Here is a 23,076-nt window from a genome sequence, read left to right on the forward strand (position 1 = left end):
CGTTTTATTGGTGTTCACTACCTACTGTGTACTAAACTGCTCCAAGTTGTTGTGGGACATAGTGCCAGTCCTATGGATTTGGGTAGGATGCCAAATGTGAGTTCCTAATGTGGTAGTTGTGATTTCAAACAGGAGCCATGGTGGATATGTTACACATATCTCACTTTTTTTGGTAATGGTCATAAAATTTAACATGCAAGTAGTTGTTAGTAACTATTATTTTGCTAGTCTGTGCCCCATAGATAAAAGAAAAAAAAAAGTTACCACCAAAATCTAAGGGTAGCATAGATTCCTGTAAAACACTGACTGTGTCTGGTTTGCCAAAGTTGCTCATAGCTGCTGTACTTGGTGCAGGAATTCTCTCTCCCTCTATGCTTGTGACAGTGTTAGGTAATATTGTGTTTAAATAACTTTGCTATTAATAATAAACAATAGCAACATTCAAAATATAAGCTCAAATGCAAGCTTGGTAGTCAGTCTTCAAACTTTTAATTGATGACTTTTAAATTAGCTAAAATAATTGAATTTATCTTACTGAATAAGTGGTAGAAATCTGCCTTGCTGTTTTCCAAGAAGTAAATGTCCATTGCAAATACTGTGAACTCTGAATCTGCTCAGTAAAACAGCCCTGGCCTCCTCCCTGCCTGCCTCACAAACTCTCAGCAATTACACATTAGAAGCTAAATTAAATTCTGCACGTGGCTTCTACCAGTGCTGTTTTCCTGCTGTCAAGGGGGTCTGTAGCACGAAGACACTAACTGTGACAAGATGCTACCCCTATTCATCAGGTAACATCTCACCATGTCTTCACTTTTACTGCTTCCCATTAATACAGGACAGCTTTAATTTATAGTGGTGTTCTTTTTCCTTCACACATTATATTTACTAGCTGGGAAACTTTTTTTCCAGTTGTGATAAAGCTTTAAAAATGTCAGTGATTAATTTTAAAAATCTCATTTATCACTGTATGATTGGTGAATTAGTTAAGGTTTGAAGAATAAACGTCAGGTAATTAGAAGCAATTTTGTACCAGACTCTGAGACAAAGAAAGGCCACTAGAAAATGGGATATTGGTCCCATGGTGCTCAGCACCCAGAGCAAGGCAGCAAAAGGAGAGGGGCTGAAATAAACCTAAACACTAAAAACCAATCCCAAATCCCAGCGATGAAATTTTACCTGAATAATGAAGCAGTAGTAACTGACTGCAGTTTTTAAAGAGCCTTGAGGTTTGGGAGACAAGGCAAGATACCTACTGAAGGACAGTAAGCAGGCAAGAAAAGAGCATATTATGCATCTGTTTCTCTTTGGAGACTTTATCCTTGAGGTACACTTTGTAAATATGCCCCCAAATACTCCTAGGAGGTGGCAAGTATGAGAGCACTTTTTCTATGCTAAATGATGCTAACAGGCCAATTTTACAAAGGAGGGCTTTTCAAGGGCTGAAGATCCAGGGAAACAAGACACTAAGGTCGTGCTTGCTGCCACTTACATCAAGATCATGCACAACGGGGCTCTCTTTTGTGCTCTTCCCTGCAAAAGAGCAAACCTATGCTCTGGGGTCTCTGTGAAGGAACAGCCCCTCTGGCCAAACAGGGCCAGGTGGGAGCTGTGGTTCAGCTGCTCCCAAGCATCTGCATTTCCTCCCTTCGCCCCTGTGCAAGGCGACAGGGGTCAGCGCTCGGCCAGCTCCAGCTCTCTTCTAACGAAATTCCCACGGTTGCAGTTAAATCATTGTTATTGCTGGTGCACTAAGATGTGCTGGCTCGATAAGGCATTATGTAATTTTAAGATAATGTTGTTGTTAAACAGAAATCTCCATGAGGATTTCAGGTCCATTTGGAAGTAGGGTGTGGTGGAAGGGACCTTTGCCTGGTAAACTTTGGGCTAATTTTTTTTCTGCTTTGCATCTTCGATTTCTTCCTGCCATGTTAAGGCTGTCAGCCCTTGTAAAAGCCGGAGCTGCCATTGGGTAAGAGGGTACATACTGTGTACAGACACGCTCCTTGCTACTCCTGTCACCTTTCTTGTGCCAACACCTGTGAGGGCTGGTTGGGAGCACTGCATTTGAGCTTGGTGGTGAAGTCCTTCCAAAATCTGCTGCTGTTCTCTGCATGGTGCTGGAGCCTGGGTCAAAATATCCTCCTAAACCAAGACAAGAATCTAGTCAGAGATAATGATTGAGCTCAATTTGTTTTGAAAATTCAGATCAGCTCTGAATTCAGCTCTCAGTTCTGCAGAACTCTCCAGGCACAGTAAAATACAGCTCCAGTAACTAACTGTGAAATGGCCAACACACTTCCCTCGGTTTTAGCCATAACTGCACTAATAGCAAAGGCATTATTAGACAATTGAAGTGACTAATCAAATCACTCAGACTGATCTTAACAACTCTAGTATTGATAATGCCTATTATGAAAACCTGTGTTACACTCTCTGTACAGGAAAGCATTTTTAAAGTAAACATACAGTTCAGTAGTTAGCAATAAAGATTTGAGAGTAGTCGAATAGTAAAAGCTGGCCGTTTAATTGAAGGAAGTTGGAGTGAGAACTTAGGATTTAATTCCAGGAAATGTAACAGGGAAAAAATCTGTAGGAAGATCCAACTTATTTCCAGAAAGCCAAGCAAAACACTTCATACACACAAAGGTCAAATCATGTAGGCAGGATGGCGAAGATTTATTGTGTTGCTTTTTTCCAAACCAGTTTTCATCTATTTTTAACCTTTTAGTTCTGCAATTAAAATATTATTTCTTAGTAGTCTAGCTGCTCAATAAACTTTTGCACTTTATACGTGCAAAATGAAAACGGTTTGTGAAATCAGGTCCATCGTGCTAGAATTCCTTTGGCAATGAATAAAATGAAGGAAATGATCAGTCTGGGATAAAATGTTTATTTTTTTAACTTTGGATACTAAGCAAAGTGTATCAATGTAAAAACCAATACTTTAAAATATTTGACAGACATAACAAAGGGATAACAAATGTTTTTCTTGTTGTCTTAAACCGGATTTAAAGATGTTGAAATCTCCCACACTATCTTTTCCTTTTGTTCTCTACAAAACAGATTAGGTAGAACTCTGAACATGAAAACATGTGTGCAGCTAGCTGCATAAACCACCTATTTTTCAGACAAACCTTTGTTTTAGTTTTCTTGCTGAAAGAAAATGTATCTTATGTACTTGCTGACCCTGAGCTCTGTTCACAGAACTGGAACCATTAATTGCAGCAGCTGTGGATGCAGCCTGTGTACGCACTCTTCTTCCTTCAGGCTGTCCTCTGCCAGAAACCTTGTCTTGAAGGCAGGCTTCTCACTGCGCACTCGCCACAGAAGCCACCATGGTGCCCCAAGCGAAGGTGGGACAGGCTCTATGATGTTCATAAAAACACCTGCAAAGCCTGCTTGCCCTGGCTGAGGTCTCCAAAGCCTCCGGCTGAAGGTTGTGAATTTGTACAGCTGTAGTAAGTTAAACTTGTGTGAATTGTGCTCAGGCTGGATTTGAATTCTCAGCATGCACAGCTTGCTTCTGAGAGGAGAAGTACCTGCGAGTGAGGAACTTCTGTACAGCCAAGAGAGGTGGGTCCGGGTATCCTGCTTGTGCTGGGAGTGTCTGCTGAGTACTGGCTACCCTCTGTTTTGAGTATCCGTTTTCAGGTTAAAAATGCAAATTGTACAAGTGAGATAGACTAGGCGCGATGCTGTTTTTTCAATTAAATGGTTTTAGCTCTGAAATTTACAGTCCTGGACAGCGAAAAGTGACGGCAGCTGGGCTGGCTGAAATTTCTCTCACCAAAGATTTTAAAGGGAAAAGTGTGGGTTTGCTCTCTTCGTGCTTGCTGGCATTTGAGGGACAATTCTCACCTCGCTTTCAAAAGAGTCATGTTTTTCACAGGAGCGTTGGCTCTCCTGTCGGACGAGGCAGGCAAAGCCCCGCCAAGGCAGGAGTCACCGGCCGTGGGGCAGTCGTGCTTTCCACGGGGAACCTCTTAGAGGAGCAGAGGCGTGCGGGACGGCTTGGCGGTGCCCGAGGGACGAGCGAGTGCGCCTTCCGTGTGGGGGGACGGGAGCGGGAGCCCGGCGGGAGGGGACGCGCATCCCTTTGTGCCCCGGCGGCGGCGGCGGCCGCGTTGCCATGGGAACCGTCCCGGCGGGCGGGGCCGGGCCGTGCGGCGCAAGATGGCTCCCCGAGGCGGCGGGACGCAGCGTGAGCAGCGGGCGGGGGGCGGGCGCGGGCTGTCCCCGGTGCCGCGCGTCCCCGGCCGCCCTCCCCCGACACCCCCCGGCCCTGCCCTCCCCTGCCCTGCGGGCTGCGCCCGCCCCGCCCCGCGGCAGCAAGTGGCGGCGGCCGCCGGTGCCGCGGGGCGCCCTGACAGCCCCGCGCCCAACTTGTGTTGCAGGCGCGCCCCGCCGCTGATGCGAGAGCTGCCGCCGCGCCAATGCCAGCGCCGCGCCGCCCGGTCAGCCCCTGCCGCCCCCCGGGCCCGCCCCGCCGCCGCCGCCGCCGCGATGGCTCTGACCTTGTTCGGTGAGTGAAGCGCCGCTGCCGCCGCGGCTCGGCGGGCGCGGGGCTGCCGCCCCCATTGTCTGCGGCGCGGCAGCGCCTGGGCGTGGGCGCCGCCCCGCAGGGCCGGGCCCGGGGGCTGCGGGGAAAAGCGCCCCGGCGGGGCAGCCCCGGGGCCGGTCCGGCGGGGCTCGGCTGCGGCGGGAGGGTATAAGTTAGGGTGGCTCGGGAAGCCCGCGGCTGCCGAGGGGCTGCGCGGCGGAGTTGCGGGCTGACTCGGGAGGGACCCCCGGGGCGCTCGGGGCGCCGCTGCCCGCGGGGACCTGGTGTGTCCCTGCCGAGGGCACAGTCCGGGAAAGGAGGTTTCGGGAGGCTGCGAGGGCAGCACGGTGCGGCTGTGCTTTACAGCGTGGTGGGAACCGGCGTGGGAGAACTGTAGTTTAAACTGTTGAACATGCGGGTGCTCCTAAGTAAGGTTATTAAATTAAGCTTGCTTATGCTTAAAGTGCTTAATTTTACAGTGAGAGGGGGGAAAAAAGGCTACGAACTGTGTCTAGCAACATTAGGTAAATGCAACAATGCGAAGGAAAGCAGAAATTAGCATGAGTAACGTCAGTACAGAGTTAACAGGATAATCGGGATACTCTCTCCTACGAGGCTCGCGCACCAGAAGTGATTTCTAGTAAACAGGTTTAAGTGAGGATATGAAGTCTATTCGTAGTGTTTAGACTGTGGCTTTTAGTTCATGTGTAAACAAATGGCTTGCTTTCATTCATCTACTGATTCTTGGGCTGATACAATTTCTTAAAAGAATGAAAACGGTTTCATGGGTTTCTGTAGAATTTGACACCTGTTATACTATTGTGGGATATTAAGCCCCATCTGAAAATAAGTTTAGCATGTGTTGCAAGATAGCTCTCTGTAGATAAAATCTATGCAGTATTGGATTTAGTTACAGTGCTCTCTCTTATATTTATATTTCCTGCTCGAGTTTTTCAGGATGCAAAAGGTCACAGATCATAGGTCACAGTAGACTAAACTGTGTCTCTCACTATAGGCCTGAGGCTGTCACCTGAGTTCACTCGAGCCCCCAGATTTCAGGAGGTGTAGGTACGGGGGCCCTGCACATTGTCAGGTGCAGAGTGAGCATCGAGCTCTTTAATTTAGAAGCGAAAGTGAACACAGAGATCAAATGGTAGATTGGCTGTTGTAAAACAACCACTGCACATGTTATATTGTATCATTGTAAAATAGATTGTTAAGAAAACGTAGTTTGTTACACAGTCACTGGAGGTAAGTACTGTAGTTGTCGCTAACAGAAAAAGAATTTTCAGGCTATTGAAAATCCACACATTTTCCATGCTGAGTGTCATTACAATCTTTGTCTGCAAAAATTAAGAATATTTTAATTTGAGCTTTTTAAGAACATGGCATTCTTACATCAGGTAGGGTTTTTTTTTTTTTTTTTTTTTTTTTTTTTTTTTTTTTTTTTTTTTTTTTTTTTTTTTTTTTTTTTTTTTTTTTTTTTTTTTTTTTTTTTTTTTTTTTTTTTTTTTTTTTCCCAAACTCCTGTGATTAATTTCTAATTTGCATGTGTTTGGTCTACTGAATGACATTTTCTATTAGTACAAATTTGCATTACAAAGAAAACTGAAGTTTTTGTGTGATATCACGTCTATTGTTACAGTAAATGACACTGATACATGTAAAAGATAAGGAGTCAAGAGAAGATAGTGTGGGGTACTCTGCTGTGTCTAGGTTTTAAACATTATCTTGCCAAGGGTAAAACCTGAGGATTACACCCTTTTAAGAAAACACAAAGTGACAATAAAACAGTGCAATGAATATCAAACAAATATCGCTAATGTTTGTCAACAAATGAATGTGGTGTCTTTCACAAATGTAAAAGCTTTAGAGTATGTCCTAAACTATGAATGCAAGAGTGTGAGTTGTGTAAATGCAGAAATGTATTAAGTGCAGTACGTTTGCAGATGCTGTTGTGCTTAACTTATGGTTGAGCTAGCACAGCTGACTGTGTTGCTGTGTGTTCTCTGAGCTGAGGTAGCTTGCCACACTTTGTCTCAGCAAATGACAAAGACAGACCACAACGTGCTTGCTTTGAGCTTCAGGAGAGAGTTCAGCCTTTGGTTTGAATTTTGGCTGCCTGTGGATAGTTGCATTTTCAGTTACTGAGCTACAGCTGACCCTTAGCAACTTATTAAGGATATAACCCATAAAAGAGTAGGGTTTAGTTTGTTTCAAAATACACCCCTACCAAAACAACATTAGCAAATCTGAGGAAAGGCACAATAAATGTGTTTGAACTAATGTATCTATTTTGAGGGATTAAGCATCTGTAATTGTACTATTTTAAATTCACACAGATCTATCTTATACCAGTAAAACTGTCCTTAACAAACAGGTCCCAAAAGAGTTGTTTCTTTGGTTCTGCTCATTCACATAAATTTTAGGCTCAAAGTCACAGTTTTATTTCCCCTAGCCCACAATGATATATCACACTGAACCAAATTTCACACGTTCTTAGGCTGCTTCTAATAAGCTGCACTCCAAAAGCATATAAAATTTGAGATAAATTGCTCTGTCAGCTTGAATGAGGGAGAAAATTCACCAAGTTTTCTGGGTCCCTTTCAATTACTGTGTATGTATGTGAGCACAGCAAGGGAGAGGAGAGGGATGGGAAGTGTCGTACTATGCTTTCTCCATGCACTTGACGCCTTTTTATGGCTATATTGGTGCATAGTCCAAAGACTGCACTAAAAGGGGGATAGGTCTAGAGATCAGCGTGACGTTGCAGATTCTGAATTAAAATGGACATGGGATTATGAGGCAGTTGAAAAGTCAGATGAACCTTATTTTTACTTGACAGAGTGGTTGGGAGCTTCCTGTTCCTGTTGGAGGTTGCCCTTTGCCATTGTACCCAGGGCAGTCCCACATAGCCACAGGAGCACTAACTGTGGTTGGCATCTTTGAGGTGGCACCTCGAGACTCTTTGGAAAGTTGGTTGGAGAAAAGAGCTTCTAGTGTAACAGCAACATTTTCCTGGTATCAAAAAAAGGCTGTTCACCTTGGCCTATGTGTGTCTCCTGACTTATCCCATTTCAGTTATAGCTTATTGGCAAGATTGGGACGCAACAGTAAAGTACAAAGGAGGAAAATGTTAAGACTCTTCACTTTATCCATTTTAGTTATTTTAAAATTCTTTTCTTCATATATCATATTCTCTCAGTCATGACCTTCCAAGATATCCTGTGCTGACAATTGGCTGTATGGAAGATTGGTAGGGAGCTGCTCATGTTCCCATGGTGCAGTGGAACAGATGGCAAGTCTGTTTGTGATGTGGGTTATGGGGAAGAGGAGTTCAGCTGTTCCACAGGTACGGAGAGGAAGGGCAGCCCCTGTTGGAAGCAATCAGTGATGGGAGAGCATGGAGGTTGTTAGCTGAAAATGTACCTCTGTTACCTAGCAATCACTCTGGTTACTTCAGGCAAAAGTGTCATCCCAGAAGAGTTCATAACTACACAAAGTTAATGCTCACAGACATATGGTGGGATCTGGGGGTTTGTCGTGTGCAGGACCAGGAGCTGGACTCAATGATCTTTTTGGGTGCCTTCTAACTCAGGATATTCAATGATTCTGTGATAAAGTTATGGTGGCAGAAATGGCCTGTTGTGACTGTAGGTGGTCAGCCTTCGTGGAGCTGGGCTGAAACCACTTGCCTGGTTTAGCAAGGAGATGGCTGAGGGATACCCACTGGTTCTGCTCCACTGAATCTGTGCAAGGGGTAGCAGCTTCCTAGAGACAGGAGGAACAAACAGTCATGTTTCTAGACTTCCTAAAACCCATCTGTTAATACCCTAAGCTGTGAGATTGCTCAGCGACTGGGCTGAAGTGTGTGCTGCCATTCCACTTGGATGATTCAAGTATGGGAAGGTAACAATGTAGAAGGAAAAGGAGGAGGGAAGTATATTTATCCCATTGCTATCACTGTTTGCTTGAGTCTTTGAATGTCCTGAGAAGTCTTTAAAGAAAGTCAACATTGTACCTTGAAAGAAAAACAGTTTTGTTATGTTTTAGTGCTTATGAGTTGTCCTTGTGTTTTATGAATTCCCTTCCTGTTCATTTGTTTGCTCATCAACTCTCTTGGGTGAACAAAGACATTTCTAAACAGCCAGGAGACATCTTCATGGACATATTTGTCATTAGTTATTCATGCTCTTGCCTTCTTGCTCAGAACCTGCCAGTGGATGAAAACTCATCCCTGAATATTGGTGGTTAAGAAATGAAAAGTGAAGCAATTCTGTTTTAATCTTTGAAGTGCTTGCACTCTGATGAGTGGCTACAGATGAATGGGAGTAGAGACAGAGCTGTAGTCAGCATGACAGATATGGTTATATAAGAGATGATGAACAAGGGCAGTTTTTAGAGAAATCTATAGGGAAAATACCAGATTAAAAGAAACAAGCAATACACTGCTACAGGCAGGAAGGGTAGGGACAAAAAAGCCAATTATTCCTCCATTTCAATTGTCCATACATTTCTGAACGAGCACGTAAATATTAATTTACTCACTTGCCAGAATTGCTTCTACAGCTGTGAGCTCTGGTATCCTACTGCACAGATTTAATTTTGTATGAATCTATTTGGTACTATAGGTATAAAGCGAACCTTTTGAAGTAAGTTCTTCCCTACTTGAAATACTAATGAATAAATTACTATTTAAAGTTCTATGCATCTATGGTTACTGTTCTCCATGCAAACTGTGCTTATTGATTCATGGCTGCTTCAAAAGGAAGGGTATACTTATGTTGGCACAAGCACATATTTTCTAATGTGTCAATCTTAAAGACAGAAATTCCTCTAAATAAATGTTTTGTTGTCTTGGGAAAGGGTGTTAAATTTTAGAGTGCTTGGTTAGCACAGGTACATAGAAAATAAATGTTCCTCTGAAAAATGACTCACAACAGATAATGCCTGCAGATTCTCTGTAGGATAGGAAATACTCACTTTGCTTATTTCTTTTCTTGTGTGCAGAGTCTTCTAAGAACAGGAAATAAACAGATCACCTACAATTCAAGTTCTTCTCTGTATTTGTATATGTGGCCCTAAACTATGCTTAAAACTTTTGCTAGATGTGATAGTAAAGTTTACTGACAGAGTCCCTTAACTAAAGAGTCAGTTTGTAGCAGAAAAGTGTTCTTTGAATATGTTCCTTAACTGAACTGGGTGATGGAAGCTTGTTCACGGAATTGGGGTATTTACAGTAGGGCTTTTGTCACTACAGCGAACATAAAATAGGAATAGCATCCACCTATCATAGGTGCTTCTAGGCTAAAAAAAATGTGTAAAGAACTTCCAGAACTGTTTCAAGAACATAAGGTGAGCAACAAAGTGAATACATACCACAGGTGACACTGCCTGTGCTAGATCTTTTTCCCCAGAAAAAGAGTGAATTCAAACTGGTCTTTTTTAACCTGGTTACAGTAGATACTCTTGAACTGTTTAGCCCTTGCTTAAAATATGTGGGCTTCGTTCAGTACCAACTGACAGGCTAATTTTAGAGGAGATTTAAGCAATTTAACATCTAAGTCACAATGAGAACTACAGATAGTCTAATTAGACAAAACAATTTAGGGACATGAGTACAACGTTTGGGGTTTTGGTTTGTTTGTTTTTTTAACAAGATTTAAAAACGAAGGTGATTTGTTAAAAATTGGAACCATGGTAGAGAGAAACTAGACCTTCCTGGCTCCTATTCGTGTGTCTGGGAGGGAAAGTGCCCAAGTGCTGAGAATCATAAGAATTTGTTTTCCTAGGTACTGTGCTAACCTTTCCTGATTTATAGAACCTAATGAAGCAAATAAGGAGAGCAGCCTTGAAAGGTTTTGCCAGCAATGCAATTGGAAGGAAAGCCTGCATAGGTTCTGGGAAAAGAAGATTGATCTGTTAACTAGTAAATTGGTATCAATTGATCAAAATATCAGAGAAGTGACACTAACACTTATAAACAAAGATGAAAAAATTTCAGTCATGGCTTCTCAGCTTAGTGCCTAGGAATGTGCTTCATGCAGTGGCTGGTATTAAGTTTTGTTTCCTATTAATTGTGAACATTGTATAAAGATCTTAAGAAATCAGAGGTTTGACAATTGTTGCAGAAACAGGAAAGGGCAGGTCCACTTGTGTGCTCAAGTAATGAATTAAGATGAGATTCTGGAATTTTCTCCAAGGAGATTCTCTTGTGCTATTGTCAGTTCAGGCACACTGAACGATTGTATCCCTTCCTCCTTGACATCAAGTGATCCACTGAGAAGTGCAGATAGTCTGTGTAACACAGAATCTCATCTGATGATGTTGAAGTGAAATACACTTCAGATCTGAGGATCCAGGAAGAGTTCCCAAGCCTTGCCGATGTGCACTTCATGTCAGCCAAGGACTGATGTTTCAGGTGTACATCTGGGTTTTCTTCTATTTCTTTTGGACTTAGCTGATGCTTTCTGCCTTGTTGAGTTTAGGGTCTTCTTAACTGTTTTTTAGGTGCATGAAAAGATTTCCATTGATAGAAAACCCATCTCTATGTCAAGAAAAGACTGTGTTTACACACAGTGGCAGTGCCATAGTCATTGCTTAAATACCACTTTAATCAGTAAACTCAAATCCTTTTGAACAATCCTTCTGGAAGACTGTGTTATTTTCCTTAAACAAAAGAACATTAATCAGGATCTTCCAAGGGTGCAGACATAGGTACCTGGTCTGTGCAGTCTAAGTTGACTGTGCATTGTGAGATGATTTTTCTTTTTTTTCTGAACGTGGGGCTTAGCATCAGCAGCTCAGGCTATTGAGCTGCTCCACCCTGTGGTCAGAGATCGTACAGCTCTGCACAACCATGTCTTCGTAATGAAACAAAACAGCCACAAAACCTGACCCAAGGGCACTGTTGTAGTTATTGGCAGAGTATGAGATGCTTTCTCCTCCCTGATAAAATCATGAACTGGCTTGGTTGTTCTTTCAGTGGGGAGGATTGTATCTGGCCTTTACATCTTCACAAATGATGGCAGAAAATTAAAAACCCTCTAGATTTTGCTTTTTTGAGTCTGTATTGAAACAAGGAAAAGTGTTATTTGAAGTCTCTGAAATATTTATTCTTTTAGAGCATTTAACAATACAGCTAGGACTTTGTAAGTGCATGACATCTGGGCCTCAAGCACCCTAGCTGGCCGTGCCTGAGAAGATGATGGGAAGAAGTTCTGGGAAGAAGAACTGCAAGAAGTTCTTGCAGTTCTCAACACTGTTCCTGAGAGTTTGACTGTATGGTGGAGTGAGTGGTTGGTCAGTGTCCTGATTCTAGTCAGGAGGAGGGGGGAGGATTGGTCACACCCAGCTGGGAAACCAGTAGTAGTCACTGTGTTCAGCAACCTCTGTGAATGTGTAAGAATTGATTGACATTTGGTATTTCCAGCACTCTGTCAGAATGAAAAAAGTGAGGTATCTGAAGTGATTTTGTAGTTATTAGGAATTGTGCTCGTAAAATCCTATTTATTCCTGTGGGAGTCTAATTTCCATGATATATTTTGATACATTCATCCCCAAATTTGTTTTTATTACTTTATTAGCAGTTCTGTGATAAGCATCGTGGAAGGTTGGTCATGTCAGCACTGGTTAGATTTGGGTTAAAAAATTCGTTTAATGCTAATAGGATGTGATAAAGTCTGTTTTTCATGTGACCGAATCTTTGTCCCTTGGGAAAATGCATTAGCAAAACTGCATCCTCTGGTTGTGGACCACTGAAGAAGTCACAAGCAAGACTTTTCTGCTCACAATGAGCAGGTAACTGCCCTTGTGGTCTCTGCCAGCTTTATTAGGAAGTCCACTGTCACATCCATCTTTGCTGCAGATGGCAGGATCTGACTCTGTTGAAAACATCAACAGCTGGATATTCCTGGTGCTGGCGGGAGGTGGTGACTTCCTTTCTGCTGCAGTCTTCCTCCCCATCTCCATCTCCTTCCTGCTTCCTTTGTTGCAAGAGCAGCTGCTTATAGATAGCTTTGCCACTTAAGAAGCTGAAATTAAAATGCTTTCTGATCTTGATCAGCAACTGAATGTCCTAAGACAGCTTATTTGTGGGAAATTTCACTCTAAAGGTAAAGGTAAAACACTGCTTCCTAAATGCTAGTATTGTTTAGTTGCCCATTGCATTGTGATGTGATGCCACAACTACAAAGCCATAACTGCAACCATTTCAGTTATATTGCAAGTACAATAGAGCATCATAGTGGTTTCAGTTAGAGGGGACCTTAAAGATCATCTAGTTCCAACTTCCCTGCTATGGGCACCTTCTACTAGATCACATTGCTCAAAGCCTCATCCAGCCTAGCCTTGAACACTTCTGGGAATGGGGCATCCACAACTTACTTCTCTGGGCAGCCTGTTCCAGTGCCTCATCTCCCTCACAGTAAAGAGTTTCATGTAACAAAGTCTTCGAGTACTGCTGCAGCAATGGATAAGGAGGTATGAAATGATTTCTTGTGCAGTGTAAATAGGGAACTGTTAAAAAGGGAGTCATAGTACAGTTCTGAAAAACAAACCCAGTGCATTAGTGCAGTACCTGACCAGTCCTTGCTCTCACATTGGCAGGGTACAAGTCAGGCTCCTCAATGATGAATTAGTATCTGATACATATACAATCTAGAGCAGATTACAGACTTTAAAAATTGCTGATAATTATTTGGTAGTGCCAATCTTCCAGGGTTTCTCAGCTGCACTTTACATTTTCCATATGAATCTGGACTCAGTGCTTCAGTGCAATCTTGGATCACTTTTCATTTAAAAAAAAAAAAAACAAACAACCAAACAACAACAAAAAAACCCAAAACAATCCAAAACAAGAAATAGCCCACAAAAAAACCCAAACAGGATGTAATTCTTCCTCATCTCTGCCTTACATGCTAAACTTGCACACATGGATATATCCTTCCAATAAAAGAAGCATGATTTTGACACAGCAATTAATTTTACTGATTTCCTTTCCAGTATTTCTTTTCTTAGGAGTATATCTATAAATGGGACTTACGAGTATTGAGAAAAGTCTTTATGGGTTTAACAGAAGCAGAGAAATATTTAGAAATGAAGTAGTGATTCCTTTTCCTGGTGAGAAAACATTCAGAAACTTTGTGTTGAATATTATTTCAATGCCAGAATTTACATGGTAAATGAACTATGTCAGATACTTCTTTGAGAAATAATGTTTTTAGTATAACAAGGTAAATATTTGCAAGTACGTGAAGGAAAATAACCAACCTGAAAAAAAAAAAAAAAAACAAAAAAAAACCCAAAACAAAACAAACAAACAAAAAACACAAACCAACAAGAAGAGAGGAAACTTGTCACTGTATTCATTTCCAGTGGTGAGCTCATGTGCATACAGCTGTGCTGTTCCTTTAACGTGGTTCTCAGGGAACTCCTGGCTGCCCTGTATATCTGCCCAATTCCACGTCATGTCAAAACAAGCTGTGGTCACAGCCCCCTCCCAGCACCCTTGTGTGCCTCTCCTTGGTGGCAGGGTAGCGAGCTCAATGGAGCATCTCTTATTCCTGAGCTTTCATTGAAACTGTACTATATAAGAAGATATCCCCACCCCAGTCCTCCTCCTCCTGCATCAGACTAAAAGTGATTGTTTTGTCCTGACTTGCTCTTTTGCAGGCTCAGAATTAGCAGGAGCTGAAACGTAGCCCCTGTGTCACAGCTGTCCCAAAGCATGGTGAGCTCCAAGGTGGGACAGAGAACGATGCACTCCTGGGCTGGTGACTTGGGGGAGGCCTCCAAAGGAGCCTCTGAAATGAGTGAAATGCAGACTGAGGGAGAGTCAGAGGCAGAGCTCACGCTGGATAACTCAGCTTATTGGCTTTTTTTTTCCGCTGAGTAGAAAGATCTGTGAGAAACAGAAAGCTTTTTTTTTCCTGCTTTGTTGGTGGGTGTTGCGGTTTGTGTGGCTTCTGGGGAGTCTCTCCCGGCGCTGTGTGAGGGTTTCCAGGGCTGAGATTACCTCTTCCCCCCCGCTGCCTGCCCCTCGTGGTGGGGACAGGCAGCGGAGGGACCTCTGCCAGGAGGGAGAGAACACGCAGCACGCAGGGAGGCCAGCAGGAAAGAGGGTTTATTCAAATGTCCCCCAGCTTATATGGGCTGGTGGGGAGAGTGGTGATTGGACATTTAGATAGCCAATACAAAGAGACAATATAATAACTATGCCAACACAGGAACCAATGATATTCAAGTGAGTTATCAGTTTCTAACCCTTACAGGTGGGGTGCTGTTGGTGCTACTGTTAGTCATGTCTCTTAAATGTAAAAAAAATGGCATCTTCCTTCTTCCATTGCTGCTCAAGAGCAGCTGTGGAAGACACAGGCAGGGCTTGCTGTGTCTGAGAGCTGCATTTGCCCTTATTTCTGTATGGAAACCCTGTGTATTACAATCTGACAATTTCTTGCAATGTTCTGCCTCCAGCAGTTCCCAACAAGCCATGTAGTCAGACCAGGACCATTTTTAAACTATAACATGGATTTTTGATCTGTCATATCCTATCACATCCCTGTGTCTGTCTGTATGTGTTTTCCTGTGCTGTCAATTGCCATAAAAAGCTTCTTTTTATGAAGTCAAACTGCAGCTGAAGACACTAAATAGCTGTTATCCAGAGGGACAATGCTGGCTGGGGGAATATTGGTTTAGCAAGACTTAGGAATAGAGACACTGATCTTTCTTTGATCTATAGGATGATCTCATCTACAAAAGCCTCTGCTTCTCTTGCCAGCTCCTGTTCCTATTTTCTGTTTAGATGTCTTGTCCTGTAGGACAAAGACAGCTTCTCACTTGTGGTCATTTCCACGTAAGGATACATTGATATCCCAAAAATGCAGCTAATAGTTGTTGAAAACCTCCTGATTAATGCATTGCCATGAAAACATAAGAGCTAATAACTCAAGTTTCCGTTATATATCTGAGCATTGATCATATCTAGCTATCCAGCTGGTTTTCCCATTCCTGCAGGGAGGTGACAAATCTTTGTGTTCAGCTCTCCTTCCAGCAGCTCCCCTGATCTACTTTTCTCCTCCCAAACACAGAAGGAACTGAGGACAGATGGAAAGCCTATGTAGAAAACCTCTCAGTGCTTGCAGAACTACTGAAGCACCTCTGAGATGGTTGTTTGGCTGTTGCTACAGCTCCACAATGTGCTGGGTGGTGCAGGAGTGGAGGCAGAGCACAACTTCTCTGTGGACTGGCCCTCACACCTGCTCTCTCTCCTTTCTCTGTTTCCTACCTAGTGCAGCAGATGAGCCTGCTGAGGAGTAAAATAGTTATGAAAAAGGTGGATGTAATACTGTAAATACAGAGGGCCTGTTGGGTAAATGTCTTTTGCCATAGTTCTTTGGCTGCAATTGTAACAATGAGCCGGAGAATTGCCTAAAAGGAATGTCAAGTTTTCAGCTTTTCTACCTGGAGCATCCTACTTTGTGCCATTGGAGGCCTCTTAGATGTTTTATATGAGCACAGAAAGAGGTAAGGAGTGGCACAACTTTGAGACTGGGGAGAAGCTCACAGCAATTGGAGAATGCCTTTTGGAGTAATAACTTAAATTCCAGTTCAAGACAAGGTATCCCACCACATTGTGTCCATTTCCCTTTCTCAGACTCTGCCAATAATGTTTTTTTAGGACTTTCCTTCATGACATTAAAAAAACAATCATGATCCCAGACAAGGATACTTTACTTGGTAGTTGCATCTGCTCTGGAAATAAGGACATAAATACAAGCCATATTTTTGCCTGAGCAATGATGTGTGTTATTGACGACTGTTTTAGAAAATGAAAAATCTGTTAGTAATAAGAATCATAATAGGTTTGTTGTAACTTGATAGTCTAGGAGTCGAAATGGGTCAAGTTTGGGGAAGGAGCGGCAACAGCATCTATTAGACCATCTGACACAGTTAGATGTGCTTTGGAACATGTAAGTCTGTCTTGAGGCCAGTTATAACAGCAGTCAGAAATCAGATCTGCTCTTAATTTTCTCTGGATGATGCTGATTTTTGCCTGGGCTGGTAATGGGTGGTTTGGTTTGGGGTTTCTTTTCCCCCCAGGAAGCTGATGAATGCGCAGCAGCTTTCTTGGCCTAAAATGCAAGGGCTGACAAGTTCTCAGCAGATATTTAACAACGGGTAGGGAGGCAGAGTTAGTGTTACACCCTTGTTGTGGTTCAGCTTTTGGTAAAGCCACAACACTTTACTTAGAAGTGGATTTTAGAGCAGGAGAGTGGACTTATGTTCATTATTTCCATGTTTTGTGTGGAAAAAAAAATTAAAAGCAACCACGAAAATGGTGATAAAGCATGTCTCGCCATTCAGAATATTAGGGCATTATGCAATGGATGGAGGGACTGTATTTAAAAATTGCCTGAAAACTTGTCCTTTTTTAGGGCCTTTTCTACTCAACCTTGACTGGACAGACTTCATAGTCAGAGGCGAGGATTAATTTAGAGCTAGAAGACACTTTTATACTGTGTCATGTTGTTCTTTTTCACTTTTAGGGCAACTGTTCAGAATATTTGTGTAATCAAGCTGCAATCAATATTCCCTGGTAGATGTGTTAGAGAAATTAAGACAAAAATATTTTGATGAATGCCTTGAGTCTGTGGCTGTAACAGTTGTCACTGGTTTGAACTTATGGTAAAACTGATGTGCCTCTGTGAGTATTATTAATGTTTGGAAGAAGTGAAGCAAGTGATGGGAAATGAGCTCAGTTTCTGTGCCAGCAGACTTTTAAAATAGGAGACAAAGAAGGATTTGTGAAAGAGAAAAAATAGGAAAGGAAATGTCGAAGGTTAAATGTTTTCTCCTGTGTTATCCCTTGCCATGGTTGGAGTAGGAGACTGTAAGAGCAATAGCCCCAGCAGGTATTTCTCCAGGCTTCCAAGCAGACTTCACTGGCCATGATCAAAACAGCGCCTCTGAAGAAAACCAGTCTGGATTTAAATCAGAGAAGTTTGATTACAGTGTTTAAGCTTGTGTTACCTGACATTACTCTGAATTTCCAGTAAACAAGAGTTTACTGTACTGATTTAAAAGATATTTGGGCAAATTTCTCATTAAATCTAAAAGACATGATTCATCCAATAAAGGCATATTTCTGTCAAGTTTGAGCTTTCAAAATTAGGTTGCAACAGACCTTTCAAATAACCCTTAGGGAGGATAGGGAACTGCCTAACTCATTGATCCAGCACTTCAGGGCTGCAGCCAGACACAGTTTTGTCACAATGAGTTTTTAAAAAAATAAATTGACAGGCTGTTTTTCTTTGAAATAGATACATTAGAGAGGCATGTTTGATTTGACATCTTCATCTGGAAGTTTTTTACTGTGTAAATTAGACATTTCAGGATACCTGTGAGTCTAGAGCTGTCATGGCTCCTGTGGCAATGTAAAGCAGAGGGTGGTGGCCTGACTCTGCTGTTGCACCTGCAGCTGGCCCACAGAGCCATTTCAGGTATCAGTTCCCATCGTGTCTGTCTTTTCTTAGGGAGCAAAGGTGGTGTTCCCAGTAATACTGAAAATCATCTGTAGCCTGTTCTCTGGAGGCTGAGATACCCCCTTGGAAACAGCAACATTAAATCCTGTCTTTGTTATACGCCCACAAGGTGGCACTTGTCATCTTTTTACCTCTCTGAGATCTAGATTTTTATGCATTCAGCAACACTAAGAAATAATACTAGAGGTTTTGAAATTTATCTTAAACAGTAAGCTACCTGTGCTCTCATGGGGTGGGTATTTCCCTACCCCTCCATTAAACTGCAGTCAAGACAAAGAGAACAACAGCTGTGTTTTGCTTGTTACCATTGCATTTGTGAAAATTCCAGCTTAAAATTTAAATTAATTTAAATTTTTTTGTTGTAAAGGATTTAAAAAATTTTTATTTATCATCATTCATGCAGTCATGTGCCAGTATTTATCTGGCAAAGGGCAGGGAAAATGAGTACTTGCTTCCCTTGCTTTGGTTAAATGAAAATCTAGAAACAGATCATTTGCAACCTGGTCTAATCACTTAGAAGATGAGTTCATTTAACAGCAGCAGTGCTTGTGATGGCGAAATATTACTTATTAAAATTTCCCATCTTTCATAAAGAGGCAATAATAGTAGACGTGCTAATAAAAAGCATTAAACTCTCTCTGTTTTCAGTGGGTCTCTCATTCAACCCCATTAGAAGCATTCCCACAGAATTTATTGTTGCTAGATCAGACGTTTGTAGAAACCAGGATGACAATGTGATCTGTGTTCCCTTTTCCCCTCAAGACTGATGCAATTATTCAGAGCATGCCCTTCTTTAAGCCCCTTCACTTTTGCTGAGCGTGCTTTCTTGTTTCCCACTTGGTCACCTTGGAGAAATGGTATTAGCCTTTGTAGCTTTCTGGAGCATTGTTCACACTGGCTTTCACTTAATCATTTTAACTCCAGGATTAATTAGAAACCTAATTGTACTTGTGTGGAGTGCTAAAAGCAAAAAAATGTGAGGATGAAAGAGCAAATAAAAATAATTTTTATCCTGTTAAAAATTCCTGGGGCACAGTGTAGGTGATGTAGTGCTATCTTGCAGCCAAACGTATGCTTTTGTTATCTGTGCCTGTTTTCACTGGTATTTATCTTTCCTTTTGATTATATTGTACTCTTGTTCTCCTCCTAGATACAAATGCCTTTGAAAAAGAAGAAAATACATTCACCTATTTTCTTGCTTAGATAAACATCATTTAATTTTAAAAGTCCAAAGCTGACCACATGCATGGGAATTTATGGCCATTAAGGAGTTTAGCTACCCGTGCCAAAGGACAAGGCAGTAGAGTAGAACTTTGTGTGAGGAGAGCTGTTGCTGGTGACTGTCCCCTCTACACAAAGACTTGGACACATCCCTTTGGGTGGATGGTGGATGACTTGAGTGGTGGACAGCATTTCTTGTGTGCCAGCTTTCCCAGGAAACAGGTGTTTGAGCCAGCTGCCTGTGTCCCCTGCCTGCAAGTTGCCACCCACTGGCAGAAGGCGAGCCACGTAAGCTGGCAATAGCTCTCTTTTGGTCCTAAAGGCAGTTTGTCTCTGTGTTCAGACTGGGATTTAGTTGAACACTTAACAGCTACCCCACTCCAGCTCCCCACCAGGGTGGGTTGTGTTGGCAGCACAGTGGGCTCAGAACAGGGAATCCTCCACTGGGAGGGTTAGCAGGACACATGCCGAGCTCTTACATCTGCCCAGGGTTAAAGTGGATGCCTGTCTGATGTCTTTTCTCTGCCTGGAGAAGGTGGAGAAAATAGGTAGTGGTTTTTTTGGAAGCTTTTGCACTGAAGCTCCTTTCAGCAATGGTGTCTGACTGCCTTAGGAAGAGCCTTGATGGGTCTAAAAATTTTCAAAGCTTTTTTTCTAATTCAAAGGAAATTGTGTGCCAAAGATAACATTAAAGTAGCATCAAAGACTCAGTAACAGTCTAGAAGTATCAGTCATCGTTGCTGAGTGTCATACAGTATATTGTATATTCAGAAATTGGCAGAAAATGTGGCTCTTATTGCCTGGGGTATTCTCAGCCCTGTGGGGATCTTCCCATAAACAAAGGAAATTCTGTGACACACTAGTTGTGAAACTCTAAGTGCTTTCCACATGGCGCCATGCCATGTGTGCCATCAGGTTCTTGTCATTAATGTCTTTGTTTTAAGGGACTAATAAAGCAACATTACTTTTGGATTAACATTATTTAATTCAGTGACTTTTAAACCCCAACATTTTTTGTAAAATAACAATGTAATAGTTTTTGTTTAAGAGAAAGGCAATATACCAAAAAGTTACCTGACATCTCTTAAAAATAAGAGTGCTGTAAGTCTGTGCAAGATATTTTGTTCAGAAAGTTTGTTACCCCTGTGCTATGAAAAGGTGAAGACAGGATGAGATTGAGCCAGAGGATCATTTCCCTTTTTGTATTCGTGTGATGGTCTTGAATACTGAAGAAGTATTTGTTTCTAAGAAAACATTTCATGCCAGGCAAGAAAGCCTGACCTCAGCTTTCTCTCTTTGTTTATTGAGCACCGACTGAAATGAACTTCTCTGCCGCCTTTGGCAGCTGTGTGTGTGTGGCACCCTGAAGCCAAGGACAGGGGTGGGTTGGATTCCACAGGACCTGGTGGGACGCGCATGTAACCACACGTGGTGCTTGCTCTTTACACCGAGGTGCTGCTTCTGCCCACCACCCCGTTACAGACTGTCATTAAGTTACCGCTGCTGGGAGCCGAGGGGCGGGAAGGGGCTTTGTAGAAAGAAATGCACATCCCAAGGTCTTGTGTAGGAGTGAAGAAGGACGTTTGGTGTGTGCCCTTTCCTTCTTTAGTACACGTGCAAGAGACAGGGATATTTTGGCCATTCTCTGCACCCTCCACCCTGCTGCCCCCTCCCAGAAGCTGTCTGCCATCACCTTCCCCTCCTGCTGCCAGCTGCACAGGGACTTCTGCAGAACGCTTCCAGTGCTGCTGCAGCCAACGATCGACTTCTCCTATTTACCCTCAAACCATGGATTTGAAGCCCATCTGTTTTAGTGCCACTGCCTAGGGCAATGGCTGTATTCATCCTTTAATTACCTCAGTGCTGTTAGAGTTTTATTTTGGTTGGAGTGTGTAAAAGCCCTAACTGCTAGGGCCTGCTTGGCTGCTGCTGAAAACATTTTGTGATGACTTGAGCTTAGTTTCTGAAATGCTGTTGGCACTTGTACTCTGAAAAACAGAGATGAAATTATGTTTTCTGTTCAACTGTGCTGTTTTTTTGTGGCTTGAGAGTCTCACCAGCCAATAAATTAGGGCTTTGTTTCTCTAGGTCAAGTGATTTTTTTATGTGCATCCTCTGGGTGTAGAGAAGGTGCTAATAAGGAAGATTTGGAGGCAAATGAGGAACTTTCCAGAAAAAGTTTTTCAGGCACAAAAAGGAGTCTGTTTTATGGGTCAGCAAATGGCCACGTCCACTGGTTGTGCATCTCTCCAGGAGTTAATTCTTCACAGATGCTGCTGCCAAACAAAGCAAGATTAGCATCTCACAACACATGCTAATGCTTTTGAGTTAGTGCCTAGGCTGTAGCTTATGGAAGAATGTTTATATTTTCTTGTATTTTTTCATGACTTACACCATTCTTTGGCCCTAGTTCAGTTCAGAATATGAAATATTCTGAATATTTTTTTTGCTGATGATATTGGTGTTTGGTCCACATCACTGAGAACTGGCCTCTTCCACAAAGTTCATCGCCTGAGGCCTGATCTGTGTTCAATAGGCATATTATCAAAGAAAATCAAAGTTTGGGGCAAGAGCTGCTGTGTCAGCAGATAGCTGATTATTTCCTCCCAGATGACATTACTCTCTGATGTTAGAGATGACCATGCTGCAGGGAATGACACCCAGTAAAAGACAAATAAAACTGAATTCTCTACAGGAAATCTCTCTAAGTCCTACACTGCTTTATGGGGTTACCGTGCAGAGTTAAATTGCTGCTGCTCCTCTATCCTAGAGCTGGCTGATCTTCGATGGGGAGAGAGAAAGAACCATTTCAAGCAGAGGTAAACATTTTTATTCTTTCTATAAAAGGAATACACAAAGACAAGCACTCTAAACAGTTTGAGGCAATAGTAACAGTTTTCGTATCTGCAGTTAAAATGTACAGTCTGAAAGTACTGCAGTTGTCCAGATTTATATAGTGGATAAAATAGGAGTGGGTAAGAAAGAAGGAAAATACTACATTGTAATGCCACAAATTAGTCACATTTGTGTTTATGGAAAATCTGAGATGCTCTCATACTGTTTGTGTCTGTATATGAACTTCTAAATGGCTGTAGATTGTCTCTTGGCAGAAGCCCTTTTCTGTGGAAGTGTGTATTTCTGATGATCACTCTGTGCTTTTCAGTTCTTAATTGCCAGTGATTTGTGTCCAAGATCATAGTTTCCTTTTTTTTTTTTTTTGTCATCGGTGTGTTCAAAGAAGGACATGCTGGACCCAGAGAGCTGCGCTCCTGCCCACTGTGACATTTCCAGCTGTTGCCAGAAGCTGCCTGTTGTGCTGTTCTGGGCTTTCTGTCTCTGTTTTCTCTGCACTTGAGCAAATTTCAAGGAAGCTTTAAGTAGAGGTGCAATGAAACGAGACGGCTTGAGAATGAAATGCTGAGTGGGCTGGGTAGGTGAGTCCTAGTAGGACAACAGTGGGAAGCAAACCAAAGCACTGCTTAAGGATGCGGGGAGAGGTCTTGCATGCAGATAAAGGTTGCTAAGGCTGGGGGAAGGCAAAGTCCTGGAAAAGAGAGGAAGGGAGAGTGTGTTTGTGGGGCAAGAAGATGATGGCAAGAATGTGCTGAGTATTCAGAACTTCTCCTGTAGTTAGAATGTAGGGAAACCAAAGGTACCTCTTGAAGAAACACTGCGCTTCTGAACGGCTTGAAATGGAGCGAGAAAGGATGAGCCATTTGGACTTTGTCATCCACGGGAGTCTGCGTATACAAACTGATGGCCTTAAATATTGCT

The 23,076-nt window shown here is 42.5% G+C and overlaps 1 protein-coding gene across 1 annotated transcript in view; it reads left to right on the plus strand.

The window, feature by feature from the left end:
- Nucleotides 1-4,303: 4,303 nt before the first annotated feature.
- Nucleotides 4,304-23,076, plus strand: part of CHN1 (chimerin 1) — a 98,101-nt gene continuing 79,328 nt past the window's right edge. Inside the window, exon 1 of the mRNA XM_027878442.1 lies at nt 4,304-4,522. Coding sequence (XP_027734243.1) covers nt 4,411-4,522 — 112 coding nt within the window. The 5' untranslated portion in view covers nt 4,304-4,410. The remainder of the gene's footprint in view (nt 4,523-23,076) is intronic.

The sequence above is a fragment of the Empidonax traillii genome, unplaced genomic scaffold (assembly GCF_003031625.1).
Source record: "Empidonax traillii isolate 1590-97213 ecotype Southwest subspecies unplaced genomic scaffold, ASM303162v1 scaffold42:size1813164, whole genome shotgun sequence".
NCBI classification, from domain to species: domain Eukaryota; kingdom Metazoa; phylum Chordata; class Aves; order Passeriformes; family Tyrannidae; genus Empidonax; species Empidonax traillii.